Source organism: Fringilla coelebs (assembly GCF_963513975.1).
Source record: "Fringilla coelebs genome assembly, chromosome: 12".
NCBI classification, from domain to species: Eukaryota; Metazoa; Chordata; class Aves; order Passeriformes; family Fringillidae; genus Fringilla; species Fringilla coelebs.
In genome coordinates, this window is record NC_140038.1 from 15,885,988 (window position 1) to 15,913,812 (window position 27,825).

General features: G+C 41.8%; 1 protein-coding gene across 4 annotated transcripts in view; it reads right to left on the bottom strand.

Moving 5' to 3' along the window:
* The window catches only part of AKAP13 (A-kinase anchoring protein 13), a 203,203-nt gene that overhangs the window by 103,151 nt on the left and 72,227 nt on the right, over positions 1-27,825 (bottom strand). For all 4 annotated transcript variants that reach the window (XM_084214119.1, XM_084214121.1, XM_084214120.1 and 1 more), the window contains exons 5-7: positions 26,367-26,514; positions 15,475-15,771; positions 6,687-6,870 (exon numbers count right to left, since the gene is read on the bottom strand). In XM_084214119.1, the coding sequence (XP_084070245.1) occupies positions 6,687-6,870; positions 15,475-15,771; positions 26,367-26,514 (629 nt within the window). The remainder of the gene's footprint in view (positions 1-6,686; positions 6,871-15,474; positions 15,772-26,366; positions 26,515-27,825) is intronic.

The following is a 27,825-nucleotide window of genomic DNA, read 5'->3' on the forward strand; positions in this document are numbered from 1 at the left end:
AAGGTAAATAAAAACGTAATTAAATTGAATTCTAATCTTACATTCTTTTTATTGCTATTATTATGGTATCACAGTGAAAATACCAGATCAGACAGACTGTGATCTGGGATAAACAAGGGTACAGGGGTAGGATTGGTGGTGATTTTGCAACATGCCCACAGCACAGGCCATTCACATCAAGCCAACAATCCCACCTGGAAAAACCCAGCACCCATACTCAATGCAGTCACCAGCATTTAAACCAATCTTAGAAATCTGACCAAACAGAACTTCAGTGTTATTTGCAGAAGTGTTGGGGTAATGGAGGCTTTGTATCTGTATGACCAACTTTGCAACCACAACCTTCGGTGATATACAAAACACCAATGCAGACAAACCCTTTCTTGCTCCTCCTTGTTTTTATAACCATCCATATGCATTGTACATGAGACCCAGAAAACATATGCAACCAGCATGTGCTAGAATGGGTTACAATAAATCAAACATTTTCAAATTTGAAAGATATTTAATAAACACAGAATTCATACCTCAGGTGTTTCCAAGCGTTCCAAATGCCCCAGGAAAGTAGAAAAAAGTATGTTTCTCATATAAGAAAAACCTACATAATTCTTGCTAATTTAAATTGTTTTGATGTTGACAGGAAGAGTTAAAGTTCACCTGATGTAGAAATAACAACCAACCCCTTACTGTGCCTTGAGCAAACATGAACTGCAGTTGTGGGTTCTGACACCAAACTGAATTCAGGATTGCATAACCTACCCTTCAATATCAGATTAAATATTTAATAACTCAATTCAAAATAAGTAAGGCTAACTTCTCATTGATCAACACATTATACAGCAGCAAATCATAGAGAGAAAAGCTGGCTTGGTCCTTTAACAGTTGTTTGCAGATGCACATATGCTAAGGGAACAGGTCCAGTATTTCCAAACACAACGAGTCTGTACTTCTAAACCCAAGCATTTCTTAGACCCCAATGTTAATTATACATTAAAAAAGTATAAAAATACGTCTACCAACTCCTATCAGCTATATCTGCCAAAAAGTACAATCTGCATTCCATAAGAGTAACTGTTATTAAATGCATTTTCCATTTTTTTTTATTTTCAGAGCATTATTTAACAAGAAGGATGCCCTGCTCAGGATGTGGAGCTGTAGGTCCAACACAGAACACAATGTCCACCTGGAGACTCATCAGTAACAAAGGGAATTTAAAGTGAATCTATGAAACACACTCAAGAGTGAAAACAGATGCCATTTGTTGCATTTTAAATTTAAAAAGCACCATAATAGAGAATACTTCACCAAGCAGTGTTTACAGCTAAAAACAGCACCTTAGATCAGGACAAGTGATATGGAAGAAGAGTTGTCTCTGCAAAACATCTCCAAATGCTGCAAGCAAGCATGATCACTGGCTCTGCAACAGACCCCTGAGAAGAAGCCATGCCTTTGGCTGCCTCTGACACAGCAGATTACAAAGACTTCTTCTACAATCATCTGTTCAAACTCGAACCCTGACCATGAATGTCACTGCTCCAGAGACTAAATATGAGCATCCTAACTGGGTATCCAGCTAGCCCATGCCTGAGGCCAAAAACCCAGCAGTTCTGGGAAACCACTTATCTGCATTTTCTAAATTTATCCTGAAACAGAGTTGGTCTCTCATAATGACTTACCAACCATACAAGGCTGTCCAACACTTATGGCCCCTATAATTTTTGGGAACACTTCCAGATCAGAACTGCTGGGGGAAAGAAAATAATTTCTTCTTATATCTTGGTAAATATTCTCAAATCCCTTCTAAATCTCTTCTTTCTCATGCTCACAGGTCTGTTTCCATGATCTCCCAGGACTACAATTTCCAAGTGGGAATACAGAAACATTAAAAAGCTGTTTCTATTACATGGACTAAGCCTCCTCTCTCTTCTGTATTCAGAGGTGGTTACATACAAAACAAAGGAGAGGAGGGAGCCAAAGAATGAAAAGTCTTCATAGGGATGTGGGAACACACAAGGAAGTCAGTAAAAGTTGGAGCCTGCTGTGGGGTGAGTAGGTGGAAGAGAGAAACACAAACTCTTCCTGCTCCACCACGTTTACACCTGGTTGCCACATCCTCCCACTCCCAGTCTGCTCCTCTGCTGTGGCCAGAAAAAACCCACAGCACCTCAACATCTTTCTAATTGTGATGTTAAAGGTATTAAATGATGGTGTTTCAACTGAAGATCCTACAGGCACAAAATGAGACCCTGTAGACCACTGGCCCTCCCACACAGATTACTGTCTGTAGCTAAACAGCATCTCCTCAACACACCCCTATCTGAGTCCTCTTCCAGTGCCCTCCTAATATTTTTGAATCCCTCTTAACACACTAATCTTGTGCCATCACTTGTAGATACAAAGTCAACTGTTCTCCTGCCACACCACAGCAAGCCATATCTCAAAACCCAGCTCCCCAAATAGCAATCAAATGGATTTGTTGCTTGGTTTGGAGTGGAAGAACAGATGGAGAAACATCAGCATTAATTCAATAAACCTTACAGCCTCTGATATCTGCTTACCCAGAAATAAAACATATTTATACCATGTGACTGATTTTAAGATCATGCCTAAACACTGTACTGAATATAAACTGGGTATTTCTGAAATTAAACCCTTGCTTAAAGACCCTGCTAAATTGGGGTGAAAAAAAAAAAAAAAAGACGAACAAGGCAAATCCTCTTGCAGCTCTGGCTCAGAAAAGCAGAAAAGCATATTTAGCTATAAAAGTAAAGTCACTGAAAAAGCATCCTTATTTGAGAGGCACCATGGAGATTACAGCCCAGACTTCACCAATTACTTACGTAAAATCAGAACAATAGCAAGTGATAATCATGGATTGAAAAACATTCACAAAACCCTTCTGCTACCAGTGAGTTATTCCTCATGTGTGTTAATTAAATCATTTTAACTTTGGAAATACAGACTTGTACTAATTTACAGTTTCACAGATTGAGACTCCTGACTGTTACCAGGAAATCTGAAAGGAAGAGCAATCCCAGAGCTGTGCAGAAACACTTTAAAGCAAAAGGCAGAGAAACCAGCAAAAGTAAAAAAAGTTTACAGTAAAAACCTCAGAGACTGTTGCAACTCTTTGCAGGGATTAGAAAAATGCAATTTTAATTTTTTTTTTAAACAGGCTTTATTTTTCCCTTGCTTCCCTTTTTCAGAGGACATAAATCACTTTCAGCTGTGAAGAAACTACAAGCATTTGGCTTTGCTGGGGAAAGAAGTGTTACTGGACAGAAATAAAATCAGCAACCAGATCAGTGTTTGTATTATGTTTTACAAAGAGCACTTCCAACCTCTCTGCAATCCCGCACGCTCCCGGTGCCTTGAAGCCATTTTCCCCACTGCTGTAAGAGCCCTGCAGAACATGGAGCTGGCAGGGGATTGTGTTACTGCCCTGACTGCACTGGGAAACACCAACTGCTGCACTCTGCAGCTCTCCAGTTACTCAGGGAGTTCCACCAGCCTGTTTAATGACTGTGCTGCCTCTCCAGAACCAGCACCCTGCCGTCAGAATCACCCAGCTCCAACACTGGCGAGAAACAGGCTCCAACCACAGACCATTCACTCTGGAATTAGTTGAAACTCAAAGGCTTTCCAAACTTTGCAATTTGCAATGTTATCTTTACAGATAAATCTTTATCTATATTTTACCCCTATAAAACTACTGCACTTCTGCACCATCCTATTCCATTTGCACTGCAGGACACTGTTTACTGCACAGTTTTCAGCTTGGAGATAAAACAAGTCCCCTCAGGAATGATACACAACTGACGGATGTTTATTGATAATGAATATTTATTTGCTTATATGAATATTTATTAATGAACGCTGCTATTGACTCTTGATCCCTAGTGACCTACAAGGGCTCTGTGACAGCTCCTTGTTTGGGTCCCAAAACAACCAGCCCATGCACCTTTCCTGTCCAAGGATGAATAGCCAGTGCACACCACAGAGCAGAATACTTCCAGGAATGGAAAGCTTACATACAAAGCATCTTTTTTTTTTCTTTTTTTTTTTTTTAACATGAAATACTGCAAAAGCTGAGAAGGGAAAGTTCATCAGATAAACAGGAATTCAAAATGTCACCAGTGAAATTAGTTTTTGAGAAAAATATTTACACTGCAGCTGAATCAAGCTACTTTGCAGGCAAACCAAGGCAAAACAACAACGGAGAAGGTTTTATGTCTGTTCTTTAATGATTGTATCCTAATTATGGCAAAATTTCACCCCTTCCCAATGCTGGCTGGGAGAATCATTGTAAAATGGAGGGTCCTGCAAATTAGCAAGCAAGACAACAATAAATTCCCCCCAAGGATAATGCATCACAAAACACAGTGCATTAATTTATTTGGCACAGTGCAGTTTAATTACTTGTAAAAATAATGACTCCTTTGTAGGGGCCCTCACTAACATGCATTGCTGCTCTGTGTTTTGCTGAGTGGGACGAGCTGTGTGCCAAATTTGTGTGCATGGATTATACAGTGTGAGCACAGGCAGAGTGCAGAAAGGAGGTTGTACAGTGTCCTTTGTGTTTTGACAGCACATAGATGACACTCGCTCTCCTCATGGAATTTTCTGTGTTTTGAAGCTCAGTATTTCTCCTCTCAATAGGGATTTTCAAGTCTTGATCCTATCTTATTGCAGAAAGTGCACAGCATAATAAAAAAATACACTGCTGGGGAATCAGGGTGTGCCCATTTTTTCACCATCACCCTCCCATGTGGAAGTTCTATGGTCACCCCCATGTCACTGCTCCTGTCAGTCCCAAGGTCATATCATGATGCTCCACCACCATTCCACCCACTGAGAAAGGGCACCAGGTTTTCCAGTGTCTGTGGATTTCTGTTTGTAGGGCTTCGTAGGAAGAGAAGAATTCTCAAAATCATGGGACTTGTGGTATGGCTGTCAGATGTTCATACATTGTATTTCCACACAGCAGTCCAAGAGGAAAACAAATCACAAAGAACAGTTTAAGGATATACCAAGAAGAACAGGAATTGGGACCTTGATGGTCTGCAGTTGCTTGTGTCTTATTTTCAAAGACAAACTGCAAAGGTCATCAGAGAAATTCCATGGATTGGGCCAGCAGCATTCCTTAAAGCCAATGACACAGGACAATGTCATGGAATCCCAGTCCCCTTTTCATTCCACTGAGAACTGCTATTCCAAAACTGGAGCCAGTTGTGAAAAACTTCACCAAACACATGAATAGCTGTTATAATAGTTTTGTTTACTTCCCATTTTTATTTAAATTACCAGCTCTACTCGCATTAGGGTTGCAGTATTTGCTGTGAGGTCTACGATCAAGTTTTGGCCAGCTTAAGCTTCCTGACAGTATGTAAAGCCTGTTAATGTGGTTAGCCTCACCTTGGAGAACCTTGCTGCAGTTACAGGATGAATTTGCACATCCCATTTTTACAGTAGAGCCTGCAAGATAGTTGTGTTTTCACAGTATGACTGACCTTGATGGAGAATAATGTAACACTGTCATCCTCACTGTATTGATGCCAGCAAGGGTGGCAGGAGAAGGTACTTGGGTATAGGTCCCATCCCACCCTGAACTTTCTCCTTCTCTAAGTGGCTGCCTGAATTTAAGGATAAAACTTAAAAGCAATCAATCCAGCAATACAGATCATATTTTCTGCCCCAAAACACTGCACCCAACAACTACAGAAAGCAGAATAATTTACAGTCTTTAACAGGGAACATTGCGTGATAATGTGGACAACACAACAGACTCCTAAGCATGACATTGGGTCATTCAATATAAACTCTGAGTATCTGAGAAATCAATTCAGAAAGACAAAGTTTATAACAAAGCTTAAGAGAACCAGGCATCAGAATAACACACACAGAGACTAAATCTTTTCTCCTATACAAACAACACTCTTGAGATTTTTTTAAGCCCTTTGTCTTTATTAGCCTCAGCTATTAAAGCTATATCTCCAAACATTTACTCCTCAAAACTAACTTGCCATCTTCCAAAGGATTCCTTGTAAAGCAGTGCAAAAAATGCTCATGCCACTAGTTACTTGCTATGTGTTGTAAGACCTGGCATTTTCTCAAGACCATTTACAACAGACCTGTTTCTGTTAAATATTCTCTTTTCCTTTAAATATTTGCATTAATTCTTACCTTATTTTTTTTAACCTACACCAGTAAAATGCCTATTCATCTCAAGATGCTTATTTCAATATAATGATCACTATTTCATTTAACTAAAAAACTCCCTCTCTAAAAAGTAAGAACACAACAGTCCACTACCACCACAATGCCTGTTAGCTCCCCTCTTTTGGGCAGCTGTGCTTGCTTGAAGAAAAGCTTTTTCATTTGTGTTTGCATAAGATTTGTATTAATTAGTCAATATTACAGTGACTCACTTTGGACTTTGCAAGACAGCTGGAAGCAGAATATTGAGCAACAAGAAAACCACCCCCCTCCCCGAAATTTATTGCATTTCCCCTAAACCCTCAGGACTGTCCCCACTGCTGCTAGAAGAACAGTAAAAGCAAAATTATACCAAAACTGTCTTTAAGGATGGAATATAGCACTCAGACACCATTGAGTGATAATGTACAGCAAAGCCAAGCATGGTAGAGAATGGAAAACCAGCAGAGGAACCACCAAATCATCCTTACTCTGTCAAAAGCTGGTGCAGCTTCTGGTAGCCCCTCTCCAAGGCCAAGCTGACAGGCGTTGCCCCTTCGTTGTTGTGGATGCTGAGAGCTCCTCTTCCACCAGGCTGCTGGAGCAGAAACCACGTCAGCCGCAGCAGACCCAGCCTCACCGCAAAATGCATCAGTGTCTCCCGAGGGATGTTCTCTGGGAAGGGAGGAAAAGAAAGAAATGGGAATGTGTAGGCTTGTGGGCTAGGGGAAATGTTATATCCCCACATCCCAGCTCCACCACACGGCGGCTGGCATGGAGCTGAGAGCCCAAAGGAACCTGCAGAGCACCTGGAAAAACAGCCTGGTCGCCAATATGCAGGAGACACCAGTTGTAAAGTGAGGGACACGGTTCAGTGGGCTGCAAGTGCTCAGGACCTCTCATGCTGAGATTGACCACAGAAGTCAATGTGAAAACCCCACCATTTCCATTTCCTGAACAGCCACAGCCACCACCAAGCTCCAGCACACCCAAACAGAAGTGTGGTCAGGTGGGTTTTCCTGGATGTCCAAACCTCCTCACACAACCAGGACCAGGTTTTAGGGATGGACAACTTTTGTTATCTAACAAGATGCTGATTGATCCCAAGGCATGAAGAACAAAAAAAAAAAAAAAAAACACAATTACATTTGATGCACATATCCAAAGGAGTTATAAAAAAGAACTGTTTAAAAACTCATACAGACCCAAAAAAAAAAAAAAAAGAAAAAAAGAAAAAAAGAAAAAAAGAAAAAAAGAAAAAAAGAAAAAAAGAAGCAAGGGTTTTCTTTCCTGGTTTGATTATGCCTCAGACCAGCTTTTCTCAGCTTAGTACAGTAGCTCTGTCATTCTGAGTAGCAGCATTTATAAACTACCAATCTCCACTGCTGCATTTTGTATTTAATAACTGTGACCTTCTAATTTGGTAAAAGTCACTCTAGAGCCTGAGCTTTCATCTCAGAAAAATATCCCCCTACTCCAAAAGCTGCAGCCCTAGAATGATGCTCTGAAAAGCTATAACAAAATGAGCTCCAGATGCACTGCTGAAATCCAGCATTTGCAGATCAAAGCTTGTTATTTCTGTATGAAAGGCAAAAAAATTTGGGTTAAAAAAACTGCAAGAAATAAAAATTTGTTCTTTTAATTAACAAAGGATTTCAGTATTGACTGACAGCAGCAACAAAAAAGCCCCAACTAGGTCTCAGAAAGCCATGCCAATGAGCATGCTTGGTAAAAACCCTTTAATATCACAGGAATGATTTATTGGGTTATTAATTTGGGTTCCAGCCAAATCTATACAACAGGTTTTAAAATGCATGCACATAATGCTTTTAGGATTTAATTTTGTATTTTTTTCTTGAAGAAGTGTGCCCCAAGAGAAGTCACTTCTTCAAAGTGCTGCTGTTTTTCCTGCTTATTTATTTACTTTAGGGACATCATTAAGACCTTTGGTGAAAAACAAAACAAAGCAAAAACCAGGCAGTTCACCACAGCCTCACACACAATTTTTCACAACTTTTTGGATCCAATTCTGAAGAACTAATCTGTATGCAAGAACCAAAGACTTTCTGGCACCATTTCTCTTCTGAATGACTCCAAATTAGGTCTCTGGGCTACAAACCAAGTCTTCCCCCTAAACTCCTCTTGATTACCGTAAAGCAAAACCGAGCTGCCCTGAATACATGAGTGTGTCTGAATGGAGGTTCCAGCTGATCAGAGGAAAGGGAATGGCTGAGCTCTCCCAGAGACAAATTCTCAGTCTTTGCTAAGTAATGAGAAGGATTTGAGTATTAAATGTTACAGAGAGTAATGATTTAGAAATAGGACAACATGGAGGTTAATCAATGGTTGCAGCCCTGGATTTAAAGAAAAATGAAAAAAAAACCACAGCATATAGACAGACACAGAGGAAAGGGTACTGATGAGGCTGCAAAATGTAGATACAGGTATGACTTTGGATTCCAGAGTGAAAGCAAATGCCCAAAGTTTTACTCAAAGAACTTGTACATGCACAAAGCTCCCACACTACCTGTACACTGACTGGCAGAGCCAACATAATTACTGTGGTGTAATTCTTCCTATAGAGATGCAGGAGGCACAAAAGCACTTCTGTGAGAGCAAACAACTGCCATCCAAATAAAGAAAGTGTTGCACTGGTCTGACCACGTTCTGTTCTCACATGGGATCTCCTGTTATGGCTGCTTTGCTGAAAGGGAAAATCATCTTCCTAACTTGAATGGACAGCCTTGCCCCAGAGCTGAGCAGTGCAGACCTGCAAAGTATAAGCACAGATCCCTGGACCAAAATGTTTCCTCCTCCTGCAGCTGAGAGCATTTCCAATAGGGAGAAGCATCTTCTGCTCACCAGCTCATGGTTCACCACTAAATAAACAAGCCAACTGCAAGTTCTGCAAAAGATGCAGGCAGATATTGCTCTTGTCCCTGAGCCAAATGAATGCTTCTCCCTGTCTCATATGGCCAAAGATGAAATTGCCCCTCTCAGTTGTCACAATACCTCCCCAGTTGTCCCAATGTGCTGATATGACTGCACCATCTGAGAAATCTTTCCTGTTCTATTGAAACAATCTCCTCTGTCACTGAATCAGTGGACAGGGCAGTTCCAGAGTGTGGCTGGAGGTGTCTGCAAACAGCCGAGGTGAACGTGGTGCTGCCCTGATGCCTTTGGGCGGTGACAGTGCGCACACAGGATCTGTACTAGAGGAGGTGGCGTGTTGCCACCAGAGCACATTAAACACACAGCCTCACCATCCACTTTTGGAAGGCTCTGCCTGACACAGAACCTGGCAGGAGGCCACCCTAACAGATGGGCACAGATGATGGCAGCGAAGAGACAAAGTGCTGTACATCCAACAACTGCAGGGGCCCCAGGCAATGGCTTTGGAAGGTTCTGGAGTGTGCAAAACTTGCATGGTGACAGTTAAAAAGGCATGTGCCATCTGTGGGCTGGATTAACTACTAATATATAATGAAAATACATCTGTTGGTGTCTGGTGTTGCTCAAAACTAGACAAGAGCTGGCCTGCATCAAGTATGGACATTTTGCTGGATGGAGAGGGGGAAGACAGATCTTTTCAGACCTCCTACCTTTGAAGGGATGAAGCTTGTCACACAAAATGTTGGAAATCCAGGCAATGATTTTATGATCTTGTCATGGTGCAAAATGTCCCACACATGAAAGAATATCAAAAGCTTGAACATGGAAGGCCAGAGTCCCTTCTCCAACCACATACCAAGCAAGAGCTCCTTGTCTTAAAATGGCTGTCATTTGAATGCCAACAAGAAGCTTCTGGTAATTAGGAAATTGTGGAAATACAAGACACACGATACTGAAAAGGCCAAGATTGTTTTGTTCCTTTCTCGTTTCCTAGTAATAGGCAAGAGTTGAAACATATGATTATTGCCCCATAATGGCAGGGTACTCTAGTCCAGCTGGCAAAACACAAGACTTTGAATATATTATTTTAGTGTAATTGTTTTCTGCTGTGTTACATGAACAGACAGTTTATCTGCACAACTGAGGACTAAATTTCCATAGAAGACTGTCATATGTACTTTGCTAATAGTAAAAGATTAAGGTTTAAGGTGCTATTAGCACAAAATAAATAAGCATTGAAGGGGAAAAAAACCCCAACTTTGGGTATGACATGCTCAAGAACGCTAAGTAAAAACTAATTTTAAACCTGATTAAATAACAAGAAAACCCAAAAACTACTGTTCCTTTTTAAAAACAACTTTCCAGATAGATAACCTACACCTAATGCTTAGTTTATCCTCCATGCCCTGAGACATCTCATGAGCCGGCCACGGAATGGGGTAGCATTGCTTTGTCTTCCTGTGCTCATGACCTTTACTTGGTTCTCACCCAAACTCATGCACACTCATCAGTTTGGAAATCTACCATCACATCTGGCCTCAAAATCTTGCTTTCTGTTCTCACTGCTCAGATCAATCCTAGAGAAGCAAGGGTACAGAATCCCAGAACCAAGCTGCCACCTCACGCTGAGGTCCTAGGGGAAGGCTCCAGCAGAAAACTGCCCTGCAGAAGAGTCAAGGCAAAGATATTGTGTTTGGAGTTATGAGCTCAGTTAATAGAAAGATGTGTGGGTAATTCCTTTCTTAATCCAATAAACAAGAAATTTTTCAAAGTGCACCAAAAGATCTCCATGTCCCCATTCCCACTAATATCAAAGGAAAAAGAAACATTCCCATGCTGGCAATTTCTCGGCCACAGATAAATGGTACATCTCAGTCTTGAGCAGCACATTTCTGATGCTGTCTGAACAAGAATTGCTTTCTGTTTCACATTTTCCACTGCAGAGGGCACTAAATTTAGGTATGGAAAAGACTCTTTACATCTTATCAAGGGCTGCTGCTGAACAGAGCACTTTGTGCTGTTGGCGCTGAACAGATCATGTTGATTTATACCATACCATCCTTTATCAGAGAGCACAGAAGCTGAGCAGCAGACTGGAAAGGATATGAAACCCAACCAAAAGAACACCTGTAACTATTACATTGAAAGGGTTCCAAGAGAAACTATAACAAGAGTGCAGCAGATGAACGGATTAAAGCTTCATGTCTGAAATACATCATCATCAGTAGCATAACTTTAGCATCCTCCTATGGGAAAAAAGACTAAGTAGTAGTCTGAAAGTTTGAAAGGTTTTCTGAAAGGCAAATTCTGAAAGTTTTTAAAAGGTTTTTTAGGATATTTTGTTCAAAATAAGATGGATTTTTGGGTGACTTTCTCCCTTCAGACATTCTCCTTTAATGCAAAAAAAAACCCCAATTCATGATCTGTAGTTCTGGTGACGCCCACGTTGTCCCGTACATTGAAATCCTACTGGTTTTGTACATGAAGCTATTAAACCCATAATCCTAATACATTCAGACTATTTCAAACCAGTGCAGAGAGTCTCCCTCTATACCCACCCTCCACCTGGTGAGGTCATGGAGTTTAATTTCCCAAACACTTCTTTTCAAAGAACCACATTTATCCCAGAGCACTTCTGGGAAGCTCTACATATTCAACACATCAGTAACTGCAATCAGTTAAGTGTTCTATCTAATCTGATGGTCTCCTGGTTATCTCCTTGAAAACCTGGCTCGCTATCTCACAGCAGTCCTTACACTCCCAGGGGAATTGCTCCATATCATGGTGATCACAGCAACCCTCTGCCAACATCAACCAGCTCCTGAAGCATCACCTCAGAAAGCTCACACAACCAAAAATCAACCACAGCTCCGGGTTTCACCACTCACTTTTAATAAGCAAAATGGAAAGAGTGTTTCCTCAAAGGTTTTGTCAGAATATTACTTCCAAGTTATTTTGAAAGTTATCTGTTTACTAGTGATATAATCAAGCTCTCTAAGCTTTTCATACCTGAGCCTCAGATCCTCCTTAATTTTTTTCTCCATTTTTTTACCCCACTTCAACATAAACAAGCCATAATCATTACTCATACCTCAAAATATTCAGCTGTGGTTTTCTAGTTAGCTTATTTTCTCCTCAGTAATTTAAAATAGAACATCACAGTCCTGTATTTACATTGCATACATCCTCAGGATACATATTAAATTTTGATTTCTAGACATAAAGTGTAACAATATGTTCCATTTAAATAGCTGTCTTTAAATGCCGCTGAGAACAGTAAATAGCCCCACTTTTGACAGTAACAACTATGTTCTTTAGAAGGTTACAGTGCACTTATAATTATTAAGACAGACATGATTATATGGCACCTGAAAGAAACGCTGTGTTTGGAATACCACAGTAACAAGACTAATCCTTAATTATGGATATTCTGAAATTGTGGATGTCATTGGAGCTTACACAGACAGACAGATAACTAAGAGCAGGGCCCAGGAACTGCTTGCTATGGAGGGACAGTGTATGCCTGGTGAAGAGCACAGCGGTGTCTCAAACAGAGTGCTCAAACACACTGTCCCAGGCTCTCTTCTGCCCCCCAGTTCATCCCACCAAATGCTGAGTACCCTCTGCCAGTCCCAGCAAGAGAATGGAGCCCAAGAACCTCTGGTGTCAGCTGTCCTGGGTGTTCTCATCCCCAGTTCTGTCTGTTCAACAGCCTCAGGGAGACTGAGGTGGGCGATGAAATTTCCAGCAGCCTCTCTGCCCTCTGGGGTTACAGCAGTGAACTCCCTGCCCTCTGCTCAAAGCCTGGCCGGGGCTGGCTGCAGGCAAAAACAAGGAGAAGCCTCCACAGAAAGCCACTCCTCCTCAAAATTCAGCCTGGAGCTGTGCTCAGTGGTAGATCTTGTACCCAGCCTCTGCCCGCAGAAAGCCATTACTTCCTAACTTTTGCAAAAGTTAGATTTCTACTTCAGGCCTTTGAAAATTGACCTTTCAGTGTGTTTGACAACAGCAGCCTCCTCTGAGCAGCAGTTCCCCATCAGGCTGTGGCACTCGGGGGGCTGGCCAGGGCTCCTGGCTTGCTCCTGCCTTCAGAGGTTTTGCTGAACAGCAGTGTTTTGTTTCCAGCCCACAAGAGCCCATAGAGACGTGCCAGCTCAGAGGCAGCGCTAAACATCTTTCAAGAAGGGATCTGACATTTCCTTTTGTTCTCATTTCTATAGTATTTTCTCCTTGGAGAAGGTTATTTGAAGTTATCTGGTGCTGACATTTAGGGAAATGTGAAGCATGAATTGCAGTAGCTGTTCATAGGTAGGGAAGCAGCACAGGACAGGGTGTCCCACTGCAGGCATTGGCCAGAATGTCCCTAATTGTTCAAACACTCCCACAGTGCAATCTTTGCAGTGCTTTTCTCTCTCCCACACACAAATTAACACACAAGCCCCAGTATAAGGATGCTATATTTTAGCACTGATGTTTTTTCTAATCCAGCACTCCATCATAAACCAGGGACATCTCTTCCATCCCACAGTTTCATGACCAAAAGGATGCTTCTGCATGCAAATCCTACCTGTCACAATCACAAAAATTCCCCCAAATTCCCTATGTGTAAATATACCCCTGCAAAAAAAAACTACCAGATAACTCTGCCTCTAACTAAAAGGAACATATTTTACAGCACTACTATTCTTGAATTAAATTTGCACTTTGTGACATTATATTTATTCACTTCTATCTACACAAACCTCACCACAAGATGCCAAAACACTCAGAGTTACAGAATTTGGCACTGCAGAGCTCCCCCTTCTCACTGCTGATGTCCACAAGTCTATTAACATGCAGAGTCCTGCATAACCACAACTTCCAGACACACAAGCAAACTGAGCAAATCAATGTAAATCCTATGGCCTGGTTTCCCTAAGGGCTGGTTTTCCAAAAAATAATCAAAGTCAAAAAAACCCCACATCTCAGCCTTCCTGCAAAATCAGCAACAATTCAGAGTTTCAAAGTTTTTGTTAAGATCACTGTGATCATATTTATATCACTTAAACCAGAAATGTCTGCATTATCACCACACTTTTCAAATGCAGAAGGAAACTTCAGTCACTTCTACACAGAGGAAAAGAAGTGTTGTCTCCTTGTAAATGTACGACAGCTGCTGAATCTCTATCAATGACTCATTAAGTATGATCAAATATTTTAATGTCTGGTAACAAGGGAATTGTCTGTCCTTGTATTGAGCTTTACAGAAGCAGTCAGCAAGCTGGAGAAAAATAAAGTAGAAAAATCTCCTGGGGAACACCCTGTTGCAGTGATCAGAACTGAGCAAGGCACATCCCAGCCCTATTCAATGTTTGTTCCACTGCAGATGCCTCACAGTCATATTCCTGAAGTGAAACTGTTTGCCAAAATACCCTGGAAATTCACAGAAAGGATTTGTACATACTGGAACTAGTCTCCTGGTCCCGTGTGTGTTTCCTTTTACCCCCTTGTGACAAAAGAGGCAGAACTCCAAGGACACAGACACACCACAGCACTCTGAACACCTCAGCACTTCTGCTTCAGCACCCACCAGAGACTTTGGGCCAGCCTTGGGATTTATTTATAAGCTCTCAGTAGCCTTCACTGCGGTGGTTGAGGGTCAAGTTTTCCCACCCTTTCTTCTTTTATCTGCAAAATTGTTGAGGCTTATTTTGGGGAACTGCAGTGTTAACCCATCCTGTGTACAACCAGGGATGTGATATAAACCCTCAGGGCCAGAGCCTCAAGTTCTCCAAGAAAAATCACATGTATTTTTCATGTCACAGTCGTTTTGCACCTGTGCTATAAAACCAACATTTACTACGAGCGCCAAATTTCTGGCACAAGGATATTTCCAGGAGCATCAGATATTCTATACACAGAGTTCTATCAGCATACAGCACTATGCTGATACACATACCATTGTTACACACAGAAAAAAAAAAAACATTTTCAGACTATATGTGAAAATACTGACTGTCAGCTTGTGCTATTTCATAAGAGAAGAGAAGGAGAAATCACGAGTTACAATTATATCTATATTATACATAATATAAATGTATATATGTGTATTTTATATAATATATAATATATAAATAATATATATAATCTCTATCATATATTTTATATAAAATAATATCTTTTTCATATATATATGTAAGGTGTGTTTTATATACCTTACATATTTTAAGGAGGCTGAAGGGCAAGATATGGGATGTGGATGGACATCACATCCCATCTCTGAGCATAGGGGCCACCACCACACCCTTTGGAAGGTACATGGCAGGTTCCCAAGGCAGGGAACCCTTTCTCCCAGGCTTTTCACCTCTCTCCCAACCTGCAAATCTCACTGTACCCCACAATCCTCACCGCTCAGGGACTGGTCTGCTCCCAGCACATTCCATTCTGCCGGCAGCTTCAGGTGTCGAAATGCCAAGGCCACTTTCTCATCCAAGAAGTCCACGTCTGCAGCAGGTGGCCTTGACCTGTCCAGGAACCGGGTGAAATTCAGCGCCTGCTGGTTGCCAGCACAGGTGGCCAGAAACTGGGCGGCATCGTAGGCTTCGTCCTGGACAAACTGGAAACTCTCCTCTGCCACAACCAGAATGGGGTGACCTTCTCTAGAGGCACAAAGTGCCACCTTCACTGTCTCACAGCAGTCATGGCCTGCAAAACAAAATTCAGACAAATGGTAAAAAACAAAAGAAAAATGGTGTGGGCAGAGGAAACACAACTGAGCAATTCCTTTGACACACACACTCTTTGCATTGAATCAAATAAGACCAAGTTATTGAGGGTCACAACTCTAAAATAATGTTGTCTTTGGAATTTATATGTATGATCAGAGATAAGTATTTCTTACAGATTTTAAAAGAAAAGACGTATAATTCTTCTATGTCACCGTATAAGCCAAGAACTATAAGCCACCCAGGCTATTTATATACAGCAACAAGCAATCTCAAGAGTTTTAAGTAATTTAAGTAAAAGATTTTACTAACATACCTAAAGCCAGGTTATATGGACAAAATTTGCTTTTGCAGCTCCTCAGGACTCCAGTAACTCATCAGAAACTAGAATTCGAGTGCTGCAAAACTACACACTCCAAATGCTGTCACAATACTTGGCTTGCACTGAAAACATTGAAATTTCACCTAAAACAAAGGTTTACATGGCTACCAGAGCACGACCTGCCTGGGCATGCCCTCTGTGTGCTCACTGCTGCACCTGCCCCTTGCGTTTGGGTTCGCACAACAAAACTAAAAACTAAGTTGCTTCTGCTAAATAAAAACACGGAAATGGCCACTTTCCATATTTACAAAACAAGAGGGTTGGAAGTCTGGTAGTTTCATTATTGATTTATGGAAAGGAAACCGGAGAAAGTAGGCATGGCAGCAATTTCATTGACTCAGAACAGCAAACCAAACCAAACACCTTTTGGGAATTTTAAAAGGAAAAATATACTATGTGTCCAACACAACCAGAACTTGTAGTTGTCAGACATGCCCCTTCAATAATAAGGTTTGTGTTTCAAGTTCACTGTGTGGTACAGTTTCTTGTTCCAGCCTCAGACTGACGTCATGGCTGTTTTTGCCAGAACAGCATGGACCCTGCACTAATTACTGGAAAAGCTTTTTTTGCCCATGACCTCAGCATACTACCACATTCACAAAACCCTGATTAATTAAATACAAAATGACGATTTATTTTTAAAGGCTTGAAAATTCAATTTAAGCCCCTATTTGTGGTCAGTGGGAAAGTTTCCTTCTTCTGTTGGGGCCTTTTGCTGTTGATTTCCCTGACAAAAGGGAAAATATGTCCCTAATCTTCATGGTCTTTCAGCCAACCTCACAAATCTGTTCTGAGGCTTTTGGCATCTGTTCAGATTTTGTCTACTGAAAGAGGCAATCCTGAAGTTAATTGAAAGGTCAAAACTGCTATTAGGACACTGCGGGTAACACCAAAATTGTCAGAGATGAGGCTGTGGCTTCCTAAGGAGAGCAAATGCAGCTGGAAGGGTATCAAAGGCAAGTGGAGAAAGGGAGGAAAACACACAGGGATCTTGCTGCAACTGCTCAATACAACCAGGATGCTCAGAAGCTGAAAGGTGAGAAAGCTTTCCTTCCAGCACCAGATACCCATAAGCAGGAGGATGATATGAAAGCTGAAGGAGTAGATTTTAGTTCTGTTGTTTTGAAGAATAGGGGTAGGAAGGACATCTACTGCTCTTGAAAATACTGCATGTGCATTCTAATCCATTACTGTATTAGTACTCAGCTGCCCAGATGGAACCCATCCACAGATTCTGCTCATCCTCACAGTAAAAGCCCCACATGTTCAAAGGAGAAGTGGGCAGGATGATCCAACTTTGAGGGAACTTGCCTTTAAGGCCATTTAGAACTGTACATGCCTCCCCCTACAACTTCTTGCTTTGCTGATCTTCCTAAAGACATCAAAGACAGAGCAGGTAAGACATTAATTTTGTTTCCAGCCTCCACAAAAGCAGTGATCTCCATGCACACTGTGAGAGGACTGTGCCAGCCTACAGGACCTGACTCAAATCCTGCAAGCTAGGCTCTCCGTAAAGCAGAGCGGTTGAAGGTTGCTAGAATGCAGAGTTAAAAAAAAAAAAAACAAACACAGTAAAAGCTTTCTTAATAGCATGAGGACAGCTAAACTTCTTATTCAATTTTTTAAAATATTTTCTGCCTATTCCCCTAAGAATCCCATCTGCAGAATAACCTAGAATACAACTACGCTGCCAGCAGACTTTCAGGACTGAAGCAGCAGGCCAAAATGGCCCACGAGTAGCTAGAGAAACCATTTGGGACAGTCACTTCCTTGTCACAATGCCAAACAACTCTGCTGTGGACAGCAAAGGCTCCTCCATTGAGACAACAACTACAGGAACCTCTGTCAAGACATGTGGTCTCCTCAAAGCAGCACATCACGGATGTACACAAAGTTCCCTTGGACGGAGAGCGTGTTAAACACCAGCTGCAAAATGCAACACAAGGGAAGATGATAAAAAGACCACATCCTGACCCGTGGCCAGCAAGGATTCTACTGAAACTTCCCCAGATATTGAATGCAGCCTAGAAGAGAATGGATCTGACAATTCATTTTTATCTAATAGGATCAAACAAGCATCATGCTAAACCCTAGGAAATGATCTTCAGAAGGGCAACAGCTTGCAGTGCTTTGATGTTGTGCTTCCTCACATCTGAGATGATGTCAGACATGGGGGCAAGAACATGGGACAGGTTCTGACTTTTGGCAAGCAGCTCAAATGAAAAGGGAGCCAGGATGTAACAAGAGCAGACAATACTAGAAGGATTGCTCAAGAGGTCTCTGCCCCCCTGCTTTGAAATGGCTGCTGGAACAGTATGAGCAAACATGTCCCCAGTACAGGAACCTTCTCAGGGAGCCATCAGTGGGGCAACACTTCTCACCACATCAAAGATCCAATGGCCTAGACTAATATCTGAACTTCTACAGCTCTTGTCCCAGAGCATGACCAGAAGGGAGCTGAGCTTTCTGGCACTCTCAGGAGGCACATAGTTATCACTGCAAAACCAAATCTGTTTCCAAGAGGTTAAGCAACTTGTTCACAATCACACACAGCTCCAGGCAGTGCCAGAACAGCCAGTATTGCTCATGTGCCTCACCTTTCTGCTTCCTCTGGCAGACACCAGGGCTTTCTCCTAGTATGGGTTAAGCACAAAGTTATGCACTTATCAGCCATCAGGATGGTTTTATCACCTCTGTCCATCCACTATGGACTGCTGTAACCCCCTCATACACCTGCCTAGATGTGAAACAGAAAAATGTCTGGTATTGAAAGGGGAAAAAGAAAAAAACACTGGGTGTGTCAGTGGGCTGGTTTTGGTGGTCTGGTGGAATAGTTAATTTTCTTTGCAGTAGCTAGCACGGGGTTGCTTTGGATTTGTGCTGGAAACAGTTTTGATCATCCAGGCATATTTTCCTTCTTTTTGAGCATTGCTTCCACAGCTCCTTTGGAAGGCCTTTTCTTCTTCTCCCCCACCCCACCAGAGAGGAGGATTGGGGCAGAAGGAGTTAGGAGGGGACACAACCAGGACAGCTGACCCCAAGTGACCTGAGGGATATCCCAGACCATATAGAGTCACAGTCAGTGTATAGAGCTGGGGCAAATGGGAGGAAACCTCCACTACATGGGACGGAGCCCTGCTGCCCTGAGGATGGCTGAACACCTGCATCCCTATGGAAAGTATTGACCTAACCCCTTGTTTTGCTTTGCTTGCATGTGGCTTTTGCTTTATCTATTAACCTGGCTTTATCTCAACTCTGAAGTTTTCTCACTTTTGCTCTTCCAATTCTCTTCCCCATGGCACCAGAGGCAGCTGTGTGGGGTTAGTTGCTGGTTGGGGTTAAACCACAACAGTCAGGAAGAGCAATGAGCCTATTGACAAAGGTTTGTATTTCCATAGGCTGAAAACACATGTAACTGAATAAACCACACAGATAAGAGCACCTCAGAGAAGGGATGAGAAATCTCCATGCTTTACAATGCCATCAGGTTCCCAATACTGCCCAGTAACCCTTCTGACTGCCTTCAGTCTTCTCCAGAAATCAGGGCCTTTGGCCAAATAGCACTAAAAATGATGAATTTTTCATTCAATTTCTGTCATGCTTGTACCATCCTTATTCAAGTTTTAACTCTCCTCACAAACTTACATGTTTCTCTCTAGCTGCCATGTTAGACTGCATGGCTACACTTCCCTTCTTCACCCTTTTTTTTTTTTGCCATAGTATCAAATGTGGTCATTTGTACGCTGTGATAAAAGTCAAATAATCCATCCTTAACTCCAGCAACATTGCATTTTATCTCATTTCTCCTTTTACTCCTCAGCTACTTTAAAACTAGCTTAGAAACAACTCTTGACTTGGAGCTGTTTTGAGAAATACCAACATATTGCAGGAAAAATACAGAAATTAAAAAACTATTTCGATCTATTCAGGGATTGGTACTGCAATTAATTCTGAAGTGAATTCCTCATCTATGCATCAAACCACACTTTAAAAATAATTCTAAATGAGACAACAGCTCTTAAACTGAAGAATTCTTTACCAGGAATGAATGGGGACACTTAACGAAGCTTGCTCTGGGGAAAAGATGAGAATGAAAAATGAAGACATGGTGCTCTGTTCTGTTCTTATCCCTGAAGAGATGAGATGTATCAGCACGACAGCACTGCTTCCTCTACATGGTGCTGATGCAGATCAATGAGCACGAGAACAGGGACAGATTTCTCAGCTGCAAGTCATTAGCAGATAAATTAATGTACAGCTTAGACCTGTCCATCTAATTGCTACCTGTGCCTGTGATCTGGGGTGCAGTTAAAAGGGCAGCAGCACAACTCTTCTGACTTCTTGTTCAACAAAGCCTACATGGAGACAAAACACCCCTAAACAGAGCTTTATTAAAAGATGATTTCATTTCCTACTCCTCCAAAAGTGGAAATCCTGTCCAAACCTCCTATTTTCAGAATTCACATTGGAGCTATCAAACAATGGGCCCCCAGGCTGGGCAGCTATTTAAAGCCCTGCTGGAAGGACATGTTTTGGTTTGCTTGGTAGGTGACTAAAGACTAATTGCATCCTCCAAGTCACCATGGTGGAGCTGGGTTGAAAGAGGTCTCACAGAGAGATTTAAGGACAGGAAAACCAGACAACAAATATTGTGAACCTAGTGAAGGATCTCAGATTTGCATCCAAGATGCACTCAAGAGATGTTGTCATCTGGTGGCTGGTGGAAAAGGAAGCCAAGGGATCTCCTGTGACCATCCAAAAAGTGCTTCTTTTCTGCTTCAGAAATCCTGAGTTCTAGTTCTGAAAATCAGAGCCCGTCTTTGTGTGCATTTGTGAAATGTACACAGTTACTGTATTCACTCTTGCAACACAGGAAGCCTTATGAAATACACGGGCACGGCATCAGCGTTGGACAGGAGCCTCTGCTTTTCCTTTCAAACCTTTCACTGGAAAGGTGAAAGACAGATTGAAGAGTGGGTAAAGATTTTTTTAAAGGCCTTTACACACTGCAGATGCCCTAAAAACCTCGAGAACTGCAAGACCCCACACATTACATCTTAAATAATTTCAACACAGATTCAATCACCTTTTCCTGTGACTGATGTCATCTAGCACTGGCATCACTTCCTTTTAATTACACTGCCTCAAGCAATTAAATACACCGAAGAGGATGAACTGCAAAAAGTCTTCTTGGCTATGCTGTTTTAGTCTATTTTAAGGTTTTTTTTGTTTCATAATTAAGAGTATTTTCAAATCCACAACTAGTATTGCCAAGTGGCCATTTGTTATGCAACTTGTTTACCCTTCTGGTCTACCAGTACAAAGATTGTAATTCATGAAATACAGCTTTTTCTATGAAGAGTTGTTTCTTAGGGGAAAATACAGTCTGTGGTAGAAATGAATAAAGCATGACCATATGTAAAGGATTTCACAGTAAAAGAAAAGTTTGAAATGAAGGCATTTCCAAGCTAAGTGAAATTAATTTTTGTCTATCCTTTTAACTAGTAGAAAGAAAGTAAGGAGAAAAAAAACCCCAAAAAACGGCAACTCTGAGAGCTATGGAATTAAGAACAAGTTAAAGACTGAACTGCTTCTCTGCCTTAGCTTAAGGATGGAGAGAAAGCTGAGAGTGAGTCAACGGGAATGTGTCAGCCCTGTGGAAACTGCTGGCTGGCAGCTACCAGCAGACAGACAGTCTCAGACCCTTTTTCTACTTCCAGTTTTGATTCTCCTCCCCTTTGAAACCCACACAAGAATCCTTCACCTTTTGAGTTCAACAAACACGAGAAAAGCGCTTTTTGTATTATCAGAGCTTGGAGTGAGACACATTGCAACAGTACTCACCAAGGCAATTATATCTCACAAAATTTACTTCTTATTTTGGTGACCTGGCTCACAGACAGGGTGTTCAGACCCCTTCACTTATTTGATCAGGAGCTGCTGCAGCTCTGCATTTCTGGACTGTCTCTCCCTGTTCAAAATTTCATTGCGAATTTCCCCCATGTCTCCCACACTTTCCAGACCACCAGTTGTTAAATGCAAAGCACACAACACACGTCCAACCATACAGCTGCTATGGTGATGGCCTGCAAACCTGAGCAATAAATGCACCACACAAATAGTGGAGCCCCCAGCACATCAGCTCCTGCAAAAAAATTCCCCCAGATCTCCCTTAGAGTTTCCCGATGCTCAGAGGCCTCCACTGGCCACGGCGAGCTGTGGTTGGGACTTTTGACTTGTGTGGACAGTGATGAGGTCATTCCTTCTTCTGCTGATTTGTTTGCCAGATTCATGATTTGAGGATTTTTATTATTGGGTTGGGTTTTTTCCCAGTGGGGAAAAAACTGCTCTAGCAGAGAGACAAGAGATGAGGCTGCTGTTTTGCAATGAATGTTTCACTTCCCTACTTTGCACAGATTTCCTCCAGTACCACATGCAATCTGCTTGGCCTCAGTTACACTCCCTACCCTGCAGAGATGGTGAGAAGAAATAAAATGCATTGAGATTATGGCAATCTCAGCTGCTGTAGGAATAAGGACTTGCTCAAAAGCTCAATTAATGACCAACACCAGGAGGACGAGCGTCTGTGACCTGAGAGGACACATCCCTCCCCACAGTACAAACTCAGCAGCCAACAACAGTTAACCACAGCAGCAGAGATGGCATCATGTCTCTACTTCCTTCCCTACTCAGACTTTTGATGCTTTCTGAACACCCAAACTCAAGTGACCAAGATTTTGCACTGAGATCCCCACTGGAGTGGTGCCAGCGCCATTACACCTCCACCTGCCACCTTAATGCTGTGTCTGATACAACAATGCTTGAAATTGTGCTACACAGCGCCTCTGGGACTGAGGAAAACTGCTTCCATTAGGGAGAATTTCAACCAGATTAATTAGAAATAGAAGAACTGCAATAGTGACAGTAAAGCCAACAGTTAAATGAGGTTTTGGTAGCTTTTCACTGAGACAAACAAAAGCTTGCTTGGATGATGTAACCTGGTGTGTCCTTAGGCTGGCAAAAGAGGTACTGAAAGCACACAAAACATCATCTCCTGGCTAATTCTTGAACCTCAGTAGCTAATTTTGACACTTCAAGTTATGACTGATCAGCTCAAATGAGAATCTGTTTCTTACAAGGGGAAATTACCTTCCTTAAATTAACAAAGCCAACAGCAGGGCAGAATAAATAATCCATCCCCATTCTTCAGAGGAAGAATGTAAATACAGGTAAGTATTCTGTATTTTCAAGAAGTGATGAATCTGTATTTATCCAAATCTTCAGGTAAAAGAAAGCTGCTACCATAAATTTACAATCAGAAGTCCTTTCTTTTCCACTGTACAGAAATAAAAGCTCACATTTGAACAGTAGTATGGACTATATATATTTTTTCATTGTTTAAGGCTGATGATAAAAAAAGCATAGGAAAGGAGCAGATTGCTCTAGTAATTATATAAGATGCAGCAGTCATTTAATTCTGCTTTTATTTAGGTAAAGTCTTTCAGGATGTAGAGAATTTTCACATACAATGAAAATTTAAGGAGAATTTTGACAGCTTATACTTCCATTCCATTTTCTCTAATTTTTTACCTAAAACAACATTATGTTGTTAAGATTTCTTTTCAAATGTGATTTTATTTAAAAGCTTTTCTGAAACATTCTGATTAATTTTGACAGCAAATGTAATGAAATTATTTGTCTGTCTTACACTTCTGTACATCAAGAAACTCACTGAAAAACTCAAGAAACAAAAATTATAAATGTGGGCTTGTTTTTACTTCAGCTTGAACGGAATTACATCACCCTTTCACCCCAGCCACTGATGGACTTAATCTGAAGTCTCCTGGGGACCACATGAAATTTTGAGGACTTGGGGCAAGAATGAGGGAAGAGCCTTGGAGTCCAGAAGGGATGCAGAGGAGGTTCAAGGAAGGCAGAGAGGCTCCTGAGGGAACCAACCCTTCCTCAGTGCACCTGAGCTGGCCCCAGGAGCTGCTGTGCTTGCAGGGATGTGCCACACCTTGCATCACAGGAACAAATGAAAGATGCTCAGAGCTGGAAGTAAAGGGTGAGATTTTGGCTAAGAGCTGTTTGCAGGAGTTTCCTCGCAGAACACTCGCTAAGTGCCCAGGGCTGGGTGTTTGAACAAGGGCTGGTCTCACACACACTGTGTGTTGTTCATAGCTAATCCCTCCGGGGTCAAATAACACTCTGAGTCACCACAGCCATTGCCAAGGCAACTGTGGAACATACAGAGTGTAAACACATGATTACAGATTCACTGTGCATCCAGGAAGGAGGAGGAGGAGGAGGAAGAGCTGCACTGAAATAAGTCATGCTTCTACTGAAATCAGTGTAATCACTGCTGAAACAACGCGGGACAAATGCATGGGTGTCAGTAGAGAGGATGAAAAAAATCAGGCTTTTCCCATTTCTTGCTTTGCCTTTCTCCAACAACCTCTTCATCACTGAAGAATTTTTTTTTCTTAGGCAGTCTCACCAAAATGAGGTATGAGCACAGATGAGGGTGCTATCCACATGGCTATTTTACATCTGAGATGCCACCTCTTGCACCACAGCCCTGGACAGTGCAGCAATGAGACTACCTTTGTGAAAGGTCCCCTAAAACTCTGTCTGAAACAAGCTCTGTTTTGGGACAGCACCCATCCTGGTCCAACCTCACACTCCACAAGATCATGACTATACTGGGTAAAAAAAAAAAAAAAAAACACCAACAAAACAATCCATTATTGCTAAAGGAACAATTGAGAGAAATTCCCTCTTTTCCTTTTGAATCATGGACGGTGTCAGATTTCCCACTAGCAGCACCAGAAGGAGCAGCAGGGAGCCCTCCCAGTGACTCAGTTATCTCTGGCAGGCAGGACAGACAGTGCCCAGAGCATCACCCTGGTCCCACCTGGCAGCCACCTCCTTGGGCACGTCCAGCACTGCTGCAAGGGCAGCAGTGATGGGAAAGAGTCGTTCCTGCCCGGAAATCCCATCCAGCAGGCTGGCTCCCACATGGGCTGGAGGGAACACTGAAGCTTTTCAGTTCCTTTCCTGGCACAGCAACCACGGCCCCGAGGGAGAGGTGAAGTCATTTTGAGCAGAGCTGGCAGAGCCCCACGCCCACCCCACAAAAGCAGGGAAGGAGTCACCCCCTCTTGCTCTTCTGGGAGAAAATAAGCACTAATCTAATTGATTGCACGGGGCTCCAGTCATCAGTAGCCATAAAAAGGCTTCTCTTCCCAAGCCAGCTGAACAACATGAACAGCACAAAAAGAGGAGGAAATGAAAAAAACTGAGTGGCCAACTTTTAGCTACTCATTCCCAAGACAAAACAACTCTGAATTTTACTCCACGTGCATCTCTCACAAAACAATACTTAGGAGGTAGATGAAAAGACAAACCCAAGGAAAACTCTTGATGTTCTGAGCTACACTGTGTGTAGTGAAAATGTCAGGCGTTTTTCTCACACTGGTAGCAATGTGCTGCATAGCAACAAGTCAGAATGAAAGGTTAATGGTGAGGACTGCAGCCTGGAACACGCTCATTCCCACGGTCCTGAAGTCACCGAAGGGAAATGCTGATTGGTTTTGTTTTGTTGGTGGCACAAAGGATAAAAACAGAGGTGGGCTTTCATGTGCAAACCCACCTCATCTGAAGCAGCCATGGAGACATGGCACTGAGCAGCACATCACCTGTACTGCAAGAGCTCCAGAAATGCTCTGTGAGCTCTGAGCTGAACAGGATTTAGGGGAAAGGGTTATATTTCACCAGAATGACAGCATTGAGTGAACCTCATAGAGTCAAGCAGATGATGAGTGTAGCTAAGACTTACTGGGCTATCCCATTTGGGCAATAGCATCTGTAACTTTACAAATGTATCCTTCACCATCTTTGCTGCATTTAAAAGCATTTTACTATGTGCATGTGTAACTGTGAGTTTTCTACAATAGCATCTCATAGTTACATATTAAATAACTGCAATCTCAAAGTCATATAATTCTAATGAAATCAACTAAGAGGTTTTTAAAAGGTAAAAGCAGTCATCCAAACCATGTGTTCTATTCCTTGAGAATGTGTAAATGAGGAAAAAGACAACCAAGCAACCAGCATTACATTCCATTCACTTGTAGTAACCAAATTTCACAGACTGATACACTGATATGCAAAGAAAGGCAATTGTTTACCAGGAGAAATTGTCTCCAGACTCCCAGGATTAATCTTTCTCGTGCTTGTGCAGTGTTGGACAGTTGATCCGGTGAAGACCAAATAAAAAACTACATCATCTTCAACTTTATCTTCCTCAGTCAGCTGCACTGTAATAACAGAGTCACCCTAGGAAAAAGGACAAGAAACAAGATTAAGTTTACATAACCAAGAACTGCATCATCTAAAATGAAATTACTCTTCCTACAAGATTCACCCTCTCCATTCATAAACTTCTTTCATAGGACTCAGTGCCCATCCTAATTTGCAGATATGCAAGTCAACCTCAGTATCAAAGCCAGCCAACATCAAGGAAACAGGTTGAATGCAGCTCTAGGAAGAGACATGTAGAAACCTCCAGAATATTTTCAAAATAACAACTTAATATGGTGAAATCACACCAAGTCTGACAAAGATGTGCACACCCCACACAGGGGTTTTTGAACACACACATATATATGGACATATATAACAGAATATATACATAAATAATATATATCAGAATATAGACACACATAACTAATGAGATAGTGGCCAAAATTGCCTCTGCCCTCAGAAATTTGAAAAAATGCCCCAATTCTTGCTTGAGCACTCACATTTCCCCTGTCCAAGCTAGCACTGCAACCACAGATCCAACCCCATCACTGAACACATCTCTCATCCACAATCCATAAATACACAAAGGTACCAAAGTTTCATATCAACTGAGATTTTTTTTCCCACCTTCCTTACAAAGAAACACTAACTGTGGTGGCACAGAGAGTGGTAACTCTTCTCACTCTTTGTGATATAAGCTCGTGCCTTGGTGAAAAGATCTGTGTGTTAGCAAATACAGCAGTTATTCAATCCTTGAGAAAAAGCCTCCACTGATCTGTTGGTTAAACTCTCCTGCTTAGTATTATGAAGGATTTAGTTCAGTATCTCAGCATATTTTATCATTTAGCTCATCTTTGCTCTCAGGGAAAATTATATTTATAAAGGGTGCACATGGTTATCACAGATAACCCATGAAAGAGTACAGTAAATACACCTGAAATTCCTACATCTGCATGGGAAAGAACAGGGGCAATGTGAACCAATTTCAGTATTCCATGGGGGAGGAAAAGCAAGGAAAGAGGATGGCTTACAGTTATTGCAGAACTAAGTGAAGCATTTTCATTTGATGAAAAACCTGTAAGACTCGTTTAGGTAGGAAAAGACCTCCAAGAGCATCAGGTCCAACTGTTAATCCAGCACTGTCAAGCCATCACTAAACCACGTCCCCAAGTGCCACATCTACACATCTTTTAAGTGCCTCTGGGGTCTCCCCATACTTTATTTATTAGCCTGAAAAAATTATATAAACTACAAGGTACTGAGAACAACAGTCTGTGATGTGACCTTCTGTCCCTTGTCTATGGAGATCAGAACCAGGTGGATGCCCCAGTTTTACAGAGCAGC